At 41.8% G+C, this 14,787-nt stretch overlaps 1 protein-coding gene across 1 annotated transcript in view; it reads right to left on the bottom strand.

Moving 5' to 3' along the window:
- Window positions 1–14,787, bottom strand: part of DOCK5 (dedicator of cytokinesis 5) — a 160,760-nt gene that overhangs the window by 133,438 nt on the left and 12,535 nt on the right. The window contains exons 2-4 of the mRNA XM_014533084.1: window positions 8,361–8,401; window positions 4,773–4,828; window positions 2,892–2,988 (exon numbers count right to left, since the gene is read on the bottom strand). Of these exons, the coding sequence (XP_014388570.1) occupies window positions 2,892–2,988; window positions 4,773–4,828; window positions 8,361–8,401 (194 nt within the window). The remainder of the gene's footprint in view (window positions 1–2,891; window positions 2,989–4,772; window positions 4,829–8,360; window positions 8,402–14,787) is intronic.

The following is a 14,787-nucleotide window of genomic DNA, read 5'->3' as shown; positions in this document are numbered from 1 at the left end:
GGGGGGCCAGCCGGGGGAAGGGGCCGTGGGCGGTTGGCCAGCCAGCCGGCCTCTTGGTCAAACTCCCGGTTGTACTCCTGGTCAAGGGGACAATTTGCTTATTAGCCTTTTAATATATAGGATTCCTCATTTATTTCAGCCCTTTGTATTCAGCATGTCTCTATCGAAATAAACCTATGCTTCTATGAAAATTAAAACTTTTGGGTTTTTTTCGGCCCACATAAACCTAAACCTTGTTTATTTGGCCCATGTTAGCCTTTGAGTTTGACATGCTTGGTCTACATCAATTCCTCGTGCACTTAGACCTGGAACAGAAATAGGCAATGTGGAGGTTCTAAGGTACCACAGGTTGGAGGCAAGCAGAATGCACAGCTCATCATCTGTGACAGGAAATGCACGAGAGAAATAAGTATTGATATAGATGAGAAAAATCTGTATTTATCATTACCTAGGCTGAAGGAACTCACACACAGAATCAGAACACAGAAACAGGGAAAAAAGTGTGCGTGGTGGTGGTGGTGGGGGGGGTTGGTGGTGGTAAAAACTACAGATTTTGGTTCCTTTTACTTTTTCCCAGTGAAGCATAATATTTGAGGTTTTCCCTTTGACACACAAATTTTTGAGAAAGAAGTTTAGAAATTCTGTCTAAAGTGAACCATCAATGTTTAGGAAGGAACAAGGGAAAAACAGAGAAAACCATGATTTATAACAAAACCATTTGAAGTGGATTATTTTTTTTAAATAAATTTTTATTGACTTCATAGAGGAAGGGAGAGGAAGAGAGAGATAGAAACATCAATGATGAGGGAGAACCACGGACCAGCTGCCTCCTGAACGCCTCCCCACTGGGGACTGAGTCCACAACCCAGGCATGTGCCCTGACCGGGAATCGAACTGTGACCTCCTGGTTCATAGGTCCACGTTCAACCACTGACCCAGGCTGGCTGGGGGAAGTAGATTATTTCTTAATGGTGATCGCACATCAAAAGCAGAAGCAGACTGCTCAACCTTATCAGTTGATTAAGGTTCCCACAATGAATGTATTTTAGTCAACCAATAGCAGCTGTAAGACATTTTTAAAATATTCCCAAAGAACAAAATAATTATTTTAATAGATGCCAAAATTATGATGAAAAATGTGCTACCCTCTGACAGGAGATGGATTTTTTTTAAAACTTAGAACCCAATTCTGTTATCAAATAGTGGAACACCCACATAAGAAATCCCAAACCTGAGCTCACTGCCATTTAACTGCTAAGGGATTTGGACGCCCAAATATATGAATCGTACTTCTTCCTCCCTGGTTCCCTTATTCTCATTTCAAGAGTAGACTTGGCACAATTACCTGTGGACGTGTGGAGGTCAGAGATAATAAACTCAGCACAAGAGCTGTGTTTTAGCAAGAGGAAAAGTCTACCACATTCACCCTTGTACATTCCACCTTCAAAAAAACCCTTTTCTCTGGTACTTATTATCTAATACGTTTCACCACTCACTGATTTCCAGGAACTCTATGTTAAGGAGCTAACTGATGTCTACATCATTTCTCATCTATCAAACTTATTCCATCCACCACTAACCAATCAATTAACCAGAACTAGAGAGTGTTTTCAGTAGAAATATAAGATGATGGACGTAGGCCAAAGGGCTTACTAAAACAGCATCTCTATTCTCCTGGGGTTTGTGATTTAAGAACGTACAGGTTAGCTCTCTCCTCAATGAAACATAAAAAGATCAAAATATCACTCGCATTACAAGGCAGTATCCCCGAAGGACCAGATGATGGGTTCAGCTGTAAGTGCTCCTATAGTCCAGAAGGAAACGTATGGATTAGTGTCTTTAGAAGACAGATTATGAAGAAGAAAGGGCTTAAACTTGGCCTTGAAGGATGGGCAGGCAGAGAAAAATTTGTGCTTTTCCACCAAAGGGGTTGGTGATTTCTGCTGCTGTGATCCACCCTGAGAAACAACAGCCCTGGGTGGAAGCGAAGTACTTTACAGGAACTCTGAGAATTATGCCAGAGTGAGTTTTTGATTATTGTCTCTTCATGGTCGAGAGTGATGTGCTCCCAATAACTTATAAGATTGGCTTTTGAGAGTCAAAATGAAGAATCAACACATGACTGAAAAACAATCTAGATTAAAAAAAGCCACATAAAGGAAGGAGAATGGCCCCAGGCCACCTAGTGGAGTGTGGTCCCTGGATGAACTCATTCTCACAGAGAACAAGAGAAGCACGTTTCCAGGAATTCTGGCCAGCCAGGGAAGGCTGAAGATGCCTCCAGAGACAAGACCTAGCAATGCTTATCCACGAGGCCACTGGGAAAGAAGGAACTTTAGAAAACAGTGTTTGTATATTTTGACGTCGTGAAAAGCACATCCTAAAGCGGATACAGGTACAAGCTTGCTGCTGACAGACTTTGAACATTCTTGGCCTCTTGCAAGATAGCTGCCCCTGGTGTTCAATACATACAGAGGTTAACAGAATGGCCCAGTTTCATCACCAAAAAGCTGGTCATAATTGTACCTACTTTACAGGAGCCTTGTAGGATTAATAATAGTTCCTGGCACTTAGGACTATGCAAGTGTTTGCAGTTGTTATCCTCATTACTTTACAATCGGCCTGGTGTCAGCTGAGAAAAGACTGAACTAATGATTATATCCACTTCCTCCACCCCCCCACCCCCCCCACCCCCCGTATCACCAATGACCCTACTCTGGAGAATGGGAACCTGCTGGTTATCAACCATTGCATGGTCCGGGTAAGATGCACCCAGTCCCCACAGACTAACACGTGGCTGGCCCCCTGCAGAGGACGGCTTTGCAGCAGGACAGACAGGCTGAGAGCCCAGGAATAACGCCACCCGCTCCGAGCCCCAGGGGAAAACTCACCACGTAGAGCTTCCGCCAGATGACAGCCCATTCTCGCAGCGTGGCCGTGAGCTCCTGCACCAGCGGGAGCTCCCCGGGAATCACGGTCTCGTTCTGCCTAAAGAGAACCAGACAAATGCCCGCATTACTCCGAGCTGACTTGTCACTGCTCTTCTGGACAGAGGTCAGAGTCCCCAGAGCTCAGAGATGGAAATGGGGCTGGCTGGGCTTGAAACAAAGCAAAACTTGCCCACTGCGGGGAGGTTTGTGTAGGAAACTGTCATACCTAAGCATCTGAGAAAAGAGAAGGAGCAGAGAACACCGCAGTTCTTAAAATGAACTCATCTTCTAGCAAAGCAATGGACTCCTAGCCCAGCCTCAACCTCTCCATTTTGCATCTATCTCTATGGGAGCGTCAATCACTGAGCCAGGCTGTCTCCAGCGATTACCGGGAAGGGAAGCCCAAATCCAGTATTTTGGCTGGGTCTGCCAAGCACCCGCTTCTTTAGGGAGGGTGGATGGAGAAGCGCACGCACAGGGTCCTGGGGCCACACAGACTGCTGGCGGGCAGCGGGCAGTGCGTTTTCTGGAATGGGACTAGGTTCTCTTCTCATCTGCTGCCTTACAGCACAGAAAATGTATCCGTACCAAACTCCTCTGACTCACAGGGGACTTAGGACAAGGTAGGCCTGACATTCAGTCACATAAATCCTCTCTGGCATTTTTATGATTAGCAAACAGAGAAAAGGAGAGAGTGAGAGCAAGCAAACGAGTGGGGATTTGTGGTAGGTTTGTGAGACTTAAATAAAAGCACAGGATGCCCAGTTAAGTCTGAATTTCAGATTGATTCAATTACTTTTTTTAGCATGTCTCATGAAATATCTGGAACACACTATAAAAATTTACTGTTGTTACCCAAATCTCAGATTTACTGAGCATCCTGCATTTTACACGGCAACTCCAATTAGAGGGAGTACCCTCCACGCCTCCTTTGCGCCCACGGGGCTGTAGCAAGCAAGTGACACAGGAGGTTGCCCAGGAGTGGCCCTCTGGGAAAAAGATTGTCCAGGAGGGCAGGGTGTCCATATTCAGCTTCTGAGGAGTCCAGTGTATTTGAACATGTCTCCACCTCTTGTCTCTAATACAGGAGGCAGAATTTATGACTGAAAATGTTTGGCAGCCTTGAGTCTATGACCCATTCTACTCAGTATCAGCCCTGGGACCCGTCTGCCTCCGGGCACTCCTGGTTCCCTCAACTCCCCTGCTGTGGGCTCGCCAACTACATGGCCTCTCCCCCACTTCAGGCTGAGTGTCTCACTCCTCATAACTGCCAGAGGCAGGAATTTCCAGGACAAACAGAAAGGTGAACAAGAAAATATCTGAACATGAAGTTTACTGTAGAGCACGTTCATGCACGTTATTCCATAATTTCTCATCAAGCTCGTGACCCACATCGGGCCAGATTTGTTTCCCAAGCCCGCGGTGGCCTGAGGCTGGCGGACTTGTCCAAGATTCAGGGCTGACTAGTGCAGGCATTAGCTTGCTCATCTGAGAGTTCCCAAAAGGGGTCTCAGATATTATCAGCAAAGGAGTGTCAAACGTTAACATGTGTGCACACATGCACATGCAATCGGTGAACAGGCAGTGCAAGATGAAGGTAAAGACCCCCTATTCTTTCACCGCCTGTCTTTTCTGTCCTTGGGAAGGATGCCAGGGAGGAACAATTATAAGAACAGAAGACAGAATAAACAATTGTGCCGGGAAAATGTGTTTATTTATTTTTCTAATCTGAGAAGTCAAATTAATGAGTCGAGAGAAATCATGCACTAGTTCGTGAGGCATTCTGCAATGAAAATTTTACATCTTTATCATTTTTTAGAGTCTTCCCCAAATGGAACTTACCCTCGATCTTCCACAGTTGCCTCTTTCAAATGGATATACGTCTCAGGGAAAATACCCTACAGAGAGAAGAACTTTGGTTACATGGCCATAGAAATCTCAGCCCAGAGGAAGGCACGGACGGCAGCGAGAATGAATGGAGGGGCGGGAGAACTCCTGGACAGTAGCTGCCTTTTGCAGCCGGGCTTGCAGGGCAGCAATCACAGTGAGGCTACCTAAGTGAAATCACAGCTGAAACACTGAAAAGGCGGCAATGAAGACTTGGCTTCAGAGGGCTTAAGATAAACGCTTCATAAATGAACAGGGAAACATGCCCAGGTGAGCTCAGAGCTGCAGCAGTGGAGAGGATTTTAACAGTGAGATCCTAAATCCCATCAGACCCTACACGCCATGAGATGATCCCCTTTAAAGGATTTCACATAATTAGTGAGACGGAGGGCTTTGTATGTCGTGGCCCATAACATTATTGTAATCTTCCAAAGTGATTCCGCTCAGCACTTTCACTTTAACCAAATGTGCCCCAAATCAATTAGTGCTGGTTATCTGGTTATTTTTAGCACTTCCCAGTCTCAAATTGCTCTCCGTTCTACACACTTAGGAGGCAGTTCTACACCAGTATTGTGGCACTGCCCAGGGGAAAACTAAAGCCCACAAAGGCCTAAAAGAAGGACTAGAAGCTGGTCAGTGGAAACCGAAGAAATGAAGATCAGATCAAAGCAACAGGAAGCGAGCCATGAATGTCTGTTTCCTTCCATGGCAAAAGCTGCTGTTGTTTAACTGTGAGATACGCTCATCAATAAGCAGAGAAACTGCCATCTGGAGCGAGCATTGTGGTTCTTTGTTTTATGGTATTTTGCATGCCGGGCCAGGAGAAGTAAGAGAAGAACCTGTTTAACAGGCACCATGGCTCCACTGCTCTTAGCCCTGTGTCTACTAAAGTCAGTGTGGCCCATCCCATGGCAGGGGTGCTCACCACAAATGTGGCAGAGGGACACCTTGCTGTCTGGGGGACTGGGTCAAAGATTCCTGTGTACCCAGAGATCCTCAATCCATTCAGAGACAGAAAACGAGTGAACTTCAACCGGCGTCGGTTGTGTGTCTAATTTGTGTGTCTAATAACTTTATGGTATGTATATTTTAGAATAAAAATCTGTCCAGAACTCATTAAGAAAGTAGAGTGCTGGATAAGGATGAACCACTTGAAGTAGTAGTTATAAAGAGCCATATTTGGAGGTTACATTAAGATGTAACACTGCTAGTTCCAAGGACTATCCTTGCAGAAGATTTTTCAGATCAAGAAGGTAAAGGACCAATTGCAATTCTCATGCATTCATAATCTGATAACTAGTTTCCTCTTAATAACTGGGAGAAGTCCAAGATAGAAGCATTTGTAATAGAAACAAACACTGACTCATGTTGTGACAATGATTCGTTATATTGGGTCTACAGGTACAATGGTTTTCATAGTAAGAGAATATTTATTTTGTTGTATTACCATCACAATGTTATTTGTAGGCATCTTCCTCCTACGACAGCGTAAGTCCACTTACAGACAGTTAATTGCTCAGATAAACCAGAGGCTTGTAGAACTTGTCCGATGCCATTACGACACACTATGAACCTGGGTAACATAGTTCTGATTTACAGCTCATCTCTCATTGTTGCTTTTCCTTTCTCAGTGTAAACTACTCACTTGAGTGTAAAAAAAAAAAAAAAGATTCTCCAGACATTGCCCTTATCCACACTTTCACAATCCTGCCAGGATCAATATCTGTTTCTACAAAGGTCTGGTTTCTTCAATTTGTGAAACCACTAGCTCATTTTATCACCACTCTAAATGGCTATGTCTGCTTGTAAATGACACCAAAAATTTCCATTAAAATAACAGGCCTTTCAAATGGCGTTCCCCTAAGACTGGCAAACGAAGAAGAAAACAACATTAGAAGGCATTTCAAATAGATGTCTTAATGAAGGGGTGTCAAAAGTTGAGCATAATTCATGACAACTGACTTTAAATCCCCTGTTTTTCCTGGATCTCCCCACAAGGAAGATATTTCAACTTAACAACCAATGAGCAAATGCACAGCCTTTGTGTGTTCTATCATGTTGTTGAATCACAAAGTTTAATTATCAAGAACTAAGAGAAGCCCTTCCTGAAATAATCCTCCTATAGGGTGAGATTTAAAGTTTAAAGAGGGTTTTAAGAAAATACATTAAAACCACCTTCAGAACTTGTCCTTTAGATCCTAGAGTGGCACCCCATCTATCCACATTTCAAAGCAGATAATAAAGGCACAAGCTAGATGGGTCCTGATCTATTAGAAAGTCATAGGATGCCTTAGAAACCAAAGTTGTGCCCGGCCAGTGTGGCTCACTGGTTGATTGTCAACCTATGAACCAGGAGGTGAGGGTTCGATTTCTGGTCAAGGCACATGCCTGGTTGCAGGCTCGATCCCCAACAGGGGGTGTGCAGGAGGCAGTCAATCAATGATTCTCTCTCATCACTGATGTTTCTATCTCTCTCCCTCTCCCTTCCTCTCTCTGATATCAATAAAAAAAAAGAACAAAAACCAAAGTCGTTTATGCTCATGAAGGATCCTTACACTACAGACTCTGAAAGGAAAAGCTGTGGACTGGGACCTTGTTTCAACATGAGTCACAGTCACCAGTTAAAATAAAAAATGTTGCTTGTTCTTTAAATTCATATGATTTTATCTGAGAGTAGTTTCTTTGTTCATTTAAAAAATTAACTTTTTAAAGGATAGGGAATTAAGTGACATAAGTATTCTTGCCCTTTAATAAATTTAGAACTTCAAAATAATTAACTCTGATTATGCTTTAAAATAACTACCACTTCCACAGTAATGAGCAGAACAAACACTGATGGGATTAAACCCAAACCAAGAAGCAGAACGGCTGTAAAAACCAGGGACTCAGCGTAACCAGCATCCGGAAAGAAAGGTCTTCTTTAGGTCACGCCATCGTAGGCCCCTGTTTGAAGGCCCCGAGAAATTAAAGTCAGCAAGACATTAAATGAAAATAACTAAGTTATAAATGAAGGCATATGGTACAGGCTACAATCTGTGGGTAGAAACATTCAGCACCAGGATTTGGGAAGGAATCAAAGGAGCAAAATACCAATTGAGTTGATATTCATATTACAAGCAAACACTCCTTTATTTTGGTAGATTATTAAATTGTCAAAGTTAACAGTGTGTGTGTGTGTGTGTGTGTGTGTACACAGGCAAGTGCAAATACTGAGTGTGGCTGAGGAGGACAAGGTGGAGGCCTGACCAGAAAGACAGAGCCAACCACAGCAATGTCACTGTATCACCACACTGATGAGCTTGAGGGACAGGGAGCAAGAAGCCTGCAGAGGCCACCTCTGGGCCTTTATCCTGAGTTGGCTGATGAAGAAATAGTTGACGGTATATGCACTATTTTACCAGAGGATATGCTTTCACATCTAAAGAATAGCCATCAAAGAGACAGCAAGCGCGGTCTAGAGACAGCGGAGAGCAGATATGGGACAGACAGCACAACACGAAACTAGCAGACAGATTTACTCAAAAGTTGAATGATAAGCCATACCTTTTTAGCTTTATTTTGGAGGGTATATCCTCGGTACCAACCTGTCAAGGTATAAGAGAACACACAATCCTTTATGTTATCTGGGATAATATAAAGATATTAGCAATATACATCCTCACATTCTGTTAGAACAGTAGGTGGAATCCAAGAGACAATTTACAGGTAATATGCCAGATTATGCACATTTTGGTTTATTATACAATAAAAATCTAGATCAATTTTAGAGCTTTATTCTCCTAATAACTAAAGGATTTAAAATTCATTTAGAATCATGCTTCATCTCTGCTCCTTTGGAGAAAGGATAGACAAAAAAAAAAGACAGAAGGCAACCCAACCTCTTAACACCTTCATAAATACCATGAGTTTTTGTATGAATGACTCTGGATTTTCATCCATGTATATACATTCTACAAGTCACCTTATACTACTAAAACAGACATTTTAAATAATTTATATGATCTCTCCTCTCTCTCTCTCTCTCTCTCTCTCTCTCTCGTTCCAAGCATAAGAATAACTATTATGGAACAACTTTAAATTGGGGAAGCAAATCTTATATATACAAATATTTGCACTTAAACAATGAAATCAATAATAAAACATTTCAAATTAATTCTTGGCAGTGCTATAAGCAGCCCCCACAGTAATAAAGGTTTTATGTATTTGCTTGATGAGGCTTTAAGAAAAGGTTTTAACTTCCTTTTCAAAATTCCAATAAATACACATATACCTATATCTCTTTTCTCACCCTCTATTTCAGTGATGGCGAACCTATGACACGCGTGTCAGAGGTGACACGCGAACTCATTTTTTTTGGTTGATTTTTCTTTGTTAAATGGCATTTAAATATATAAAATAAATATCAAAAATATAAATCTTTGTTTACTATGGTTGCAAATATCAAAAAATTTTTATATGTGACACGGCACCAGAGTTAAGTTAGGGTTTTTCAAAATGCTGACACGCCGAGCTCAAAAGGTTCACCATCACTGCTGTATTTTGTAGAGAGAGTATACAATTTAATCTGTCCATAAACATAGTTTATATTAAATATTTATTGAACACCTACTATAGGTAATTCACTGTAATAATTTTCCTTATTCCCCACGCCCATCAGGCATCCTGTTGTAAGAGGCACATATGTGTAAAGCAGCCATAAACACACAGGGAATAGATACAAGCTGTAATTAAAATAATGTTAGGTAATTGCTAATAGGGTTCTAGACCTTTCTTGTAATTTTTTCTATGTAAAATCATCAAGAAAATAGTCACACAATCTATTTTGGACATGTTACAAGTAGAAAGTTGAACTTACCTTCTTTGCACATAGATTTAATAACATTTTCAAAAATTTTTAACAGTATTCAGAAATTTAATAAATTAGGCTATTGTTTTTTACAGGGAGAAATGGAGCATTGTCCTGTGGGATCATTATAGGTTTGCATCAAGGCCCATGATTGAGAGAAAGATATTGAAACAGGAAATACTGCTCCCAGATTAGAAAGCCAAAGTGTGCGAGAGATCTAGACATAACACCACCCTAAATAACACCACGCTAACTATACCTCCCGGGTCTCAAGAGTCTTTAGCACTGGCACATACTTGCTTGGGTCTGCTAACACATGACAATGGCTATTGCCTAAGTAAATGGTTTCATCTTCACCCTGGGATGGGGGAGAGGGAGGCAAGCTGAGAAACAACAACAAAAAAAAAGACAGAAGGCAACACAGCCTCTTAACACCTTCATAAATACTATGAGTTTTTGCATGAATGACTCTGGATTTTCATCCATATACATATACATTCCACAAGTCACCTTATACTACTAAAACAGACATTTTAAATAATTTATATGATCTCTCTCCCCCCCTTTCCCTCTTGAGTCTTTTCCAACCAGTTTTCTCTCTCAATGTCCTATAAAACCAAGCTGTTACAATACAGACTTCACTTCACTTTCAGAGAGCAATTTACCTGTACTTTTGTAAACAGTATTTTCGCACAGCCATTCATCACAGAATTATGCTTCCTAAACCTGTCATTTTTAAAAACCTTTTTTTTTTTTTACCTCCTAAGTCTCCTCTAGATCGTGGTAAGTATAAAACCCTTATCTAAAGGCACACAATTATCACGCTGAATTTGTAAAAGGGAACATTTTGCTTGGCATTAGGCAGCAGCAGGGTATTGCCGGAATCTAGAGTTTTAATCATATACTGTAAAGACTCCATAAATTCAATTGCTAATAACTGCAAGGGATATGGTAATAGTTCAGGTTGTCATGTGCTGTTGAGTCGTCTTCGACTCGTGGCGACCCTATGAATGAGTGATGCCCAGTGTCCAGCCCTAAGCAGCCCTGCTCAGCTCCTGTAGACTCGTGCCCGTGGCTTCTTTTATGGAGTCAACCCATTTCATATGTGGTCTTCCTCTCTTCCTGCAGCCTTCCTGTTTTTCCTTTTCCTGGCATTAGTGTCTTTTCCAAGGAGCCCTGTCTTCTCTTAATGAGCACAAAGTATCACTGAAGTTTTGTCAAGAGAATGTTTGCTCATTTCTGCATTACAAACCTGGGTTGTGATATAGCCAAGAATACAAGTTTTCAATCAATCCCAATGTTTAAAGCAGGATAATTATAGTTAAATATGGTTATGTGATTAGGCTTCTGAATGTATCATGATGCAAAGAGGTAGAGAAGGTATATCAACAAGCAGCTATAACCAAATGAATGAGTGATGTGAACTGGTAGGCATCTCAGATGCTCCCTGAAGTTAGCACATTACTGAAATGAGGGGATGGCTGAGCCCAGAGGGCTACTCTTACCAACATTTAGGTGAGATGAGTAAGTTTACAGCAACCATAGTGAACATCAAAAGTGATTCTATGCTACGGGTTGCTCTTCCATTTGGGAAACCGTCATTTCTGTTTTCCTGGTACTGCCCCAGTACAGGAAAAATCCGTCCCCTCTGACTTGAGCTATCAGAGAGTTCCTAATTCCACTGTCAGAGACGCTTACTTTATCTGGTTTCTCAGATTTTCCCCATACTTCAACACTGCATCATCTGTTCCATTTCATCTCCTGTGCAAACACTTCTCTCACTTCCTGGCTCCCACATGACAGGCCCTCACTTGGCTCTTCTCCCTTCTATACATAGTCATTCCACAAATATTTATTTATTAAACTCTAATTTAGGCACCAAGGTGTAGTGGAGAGCAAATGTATCGTAAAGATTATACTCTAATAGCAAAAAAATAAGAAATACATAGATGATCTCAGATAACGACAGTGCTAAGAAGTGCTCAACCAGAGTAACACGGCAGAGGATGACTGGTGACACAGGACATCGCTTTAGATGAGGTGATCAGGGAAAGGTCACTCTGAGAAGCTGAAAGGAACCAGTCATGAGAGGGAAGAAGAAGGTATGAAGGTGGTTAGAGGAAGGCATGATTCTCAAGCCTGACTGCCCACCAGATTCACCAGGAACTTGAAAAAGCACTGGTGCCCGGGCCACACCCTCAAATATTCTGATGTAATTGGAATATTTGGGTGGGCCCAGGCTTAGTGCTTCTAAAAGTTCCCCTGGTGATGCTAATGTGCAGCCAGGACTGACCACCATACATCCAGGTGGAATATGGATTTTATTCCAAGTACAATGGGAAGCCAGTGGAGGGTTCAAAAGGACATCATGCCTTACGCTTTTAAAAAAAATTTATTTTATTGTTGACAGTATTACAGATGTCTCCCATTTTCTCCCTCTCTGCCCCCCTCCACCCAAGCCCTGCCCCACCTCAAGCCTTCCCCAGGCTATTGTCTGTGTCCAGGGGTTATAATATATGCATATAGGATCTTTGGTTAATCTCTTCCTGTCTCTTCCACCCCTTCCCACTGAGATCTGTTATTCTGTTCCATGCATCCATGCCTCTGGATCTACTTTGTTCATCAGTTTATTTTGTTCTTTAGATTCCACAAATAAGTGAGATCATGTGATATTTGTCTTTCTCTAACTGGCTTATTTTGCTTAGCATAATAGTATCTAGGTCCATCCATGCTGTCAAAAAGGGTAAGAGATTCTTCTTTTTTACAGCTGCATGGGATTCCATTGTGTAACACAATGGAATTAGCTTTTTAATCCACTCATCTACTTGGGCACTTGGGTTGTTTCTAGATCTTAGCTATTGTAGAGGCTTGGAAAGGACAGTATGCCTTACGCTTTTAAAAGATCGTGCCAGCTGCTCTGTAAGAATAAATCATGGGAAGTGAGACATAGTAGAAAGAGGAGCATCAGTGAGGAGACTAATAGGTACAGTAAAAATGAAGAGAGATAAAAAGATGTGAGACAGATTTTAAATATAATGTAGTTGTTGCTCATGATTTAGCTGAGAATAGCCATGAATAGGGGGAAGAAGGGCAAATATTCAAGGGCATTTAGATCTTGAGCTTAGGTAAACAGGTGGATAGTAGTATTCTTTGGTATAGGAAGATGGAAGAAAGGAAAATGTTGAGTAATAGAAGACAGAATCAAGAGATTTATCTTGGCCCATCTGCTTCCCTTTCTGAGCAACTGAGCCCTGAGCCATTAGGTGGGACAGGACAACTGAGGAGTTTGCATGGGGGACTTTGAGTGGGGGACAGGGCACTGATGTGGGTTATAAGAGCGAGAACAGACGTGCAAGAAAATGTCCACATGGGAGAAGGTGTGGTAATGAAGAATGCGACTGGTTACATAATGGGAATGGATTGAATAGGAAATATATTAGGAATATTGAAAGCCAGTTTTCTTACTGTCACAGAAAGGAGTTACAAGCACAGAAAGGGAAAAAAACTAGAATGAACCGTGTGATCCTGGAATGGAGCAAAGGTATCCATACGTACTCATCACTTTTAATATACCCAGACAGGTCAAAATTCATAGAAGTGCTACTCTATATTTGTACACACAGGCATACAATCCCTAGCTCTCCTGAAGTACCTACTAGTTCTTAGTTTTCTGACCCTGACACAGATGATGAATGCCTCAGAAAAGAAGCTATCTATGCCTGGCCTCTAGAGCAGCCAGTCCCGAATGAAGCAGGACAGAGGATTCCATGGGGAACAAATCCAAGAAAAAAAAAAGAGGAACCGAGAAAGTCTCTCATTTGTCTGAGACGGTAGAAGGAGATAAACACCTCTGTCAGGAAGACTGGCTATGCAGGAGAAGTGGGCCCATGGAGAACCACCACAAACAAGCCCATAGTGATCGACATGAGAACAGCAGTGGTTTGGGGAGGTCAGAATTGTGTGGAAGAAATCAACAGGGGACTTCCTGGGGCAAGGGAAGTGTTCTTATCGTGACTGGAGTATGAGATGCACAGGTGCATTTATTTGTTAAATCTCATGGGACTGTATTTCATTGCATATATTTGCACTTTTAAAAAGCCATACAGAATTTATACTCTCCACAGAACATTACAAAGTAACCACCTCAAAGTGGCATGGAATTCCATGATAATGGGTTGCTCCAGGATTACAGAATATTCTTGTTGAAACTGCCTCTGAAACCAGCGGGAGTCATGTGTGAAAAATCAAAGAACCATTTCTTCATTACTTTTCCTCCCAAAGACATTATTCATCTTAATTGACCACTTTGTGCTCCAAAACTGATTCTGAATGAGTTCTGCTATTTCCGAAAGTTCACAGATTGACTCATTCAACAGAAGAGATGCGAGGACGACAAAACATGCAAGGTCTTCATCCTCCTAAGTCTTATTTTCCAATGGGAAGAGAAAAACATACACATGTCAGCGCACAAGCAAAGAAGCAAAGCAAGCACTTTCATACAGGGTTCAAGTTCTGAAGGAATCAAAGGGTAACACGGGACAGGGTGGAGGTGGGGATGGGGGACTACGAAGCCTGATAGAAAATTCTCTCTGAGAAGGTTCTGGGAGCTGAGGGCTCACATCGCTAATGCAGCCATTCATTCATTATACATAAAACACTTACAGAACATCAGACACGTCTTCAAGGAAAAAGAAAATAGATCTGCAAACAATTAAATACAAAAGGGCTTTTAAGGGCTCTGCTGGGGAATAGCCTCACACAACGGGAGGATCATGAATATGCTGCAGACTGGTAAGGCAATTACTGAGGGGACTTTGGAGATTTTTGAACCACAAAAGCATCTTTACATGTGGAAGTCATGGAGTGGGTTTTGTAAAATCCCTCCTTATACTGCAGTTTCTAATTAGTTTCCTCTCCCCCTAATCAATAAATTAGTTTTTATTGTTGTGAAAATACATAACAAATACTTAACTATTGTAACTATTTTTAAGTGTACAGTTCAGTGGTATGACATACAGTCACATTATTCCACAACCTTAATTTTCTTTTGGTCTCCAGGAATTAAAGATAACAAACGAATAAGGATCCACTGTTTACACGTACCCACGATATGGGGAAAGGGAG

This window comes from Myotis brandtii, unplaced genomic scaffold (genome assembly GCF_000412655.1).
Source record: "Myotis brandtii unplaced genomic scaffold, ASM41265v1 scaffold94, whole genome shotgun sequence".
In the NCBI taxonomy this organism is placed as follows: Eukaryota; Metazoa; Chordata; class Mammalia; order Chiroptera; family Vespertilionidae; genus Myotis; species Myotis brandtii.
Note: the sequence above shows the minus strand (reverse complement) of the source record. Positions and strands in the feature narration are given on the sequence as shown.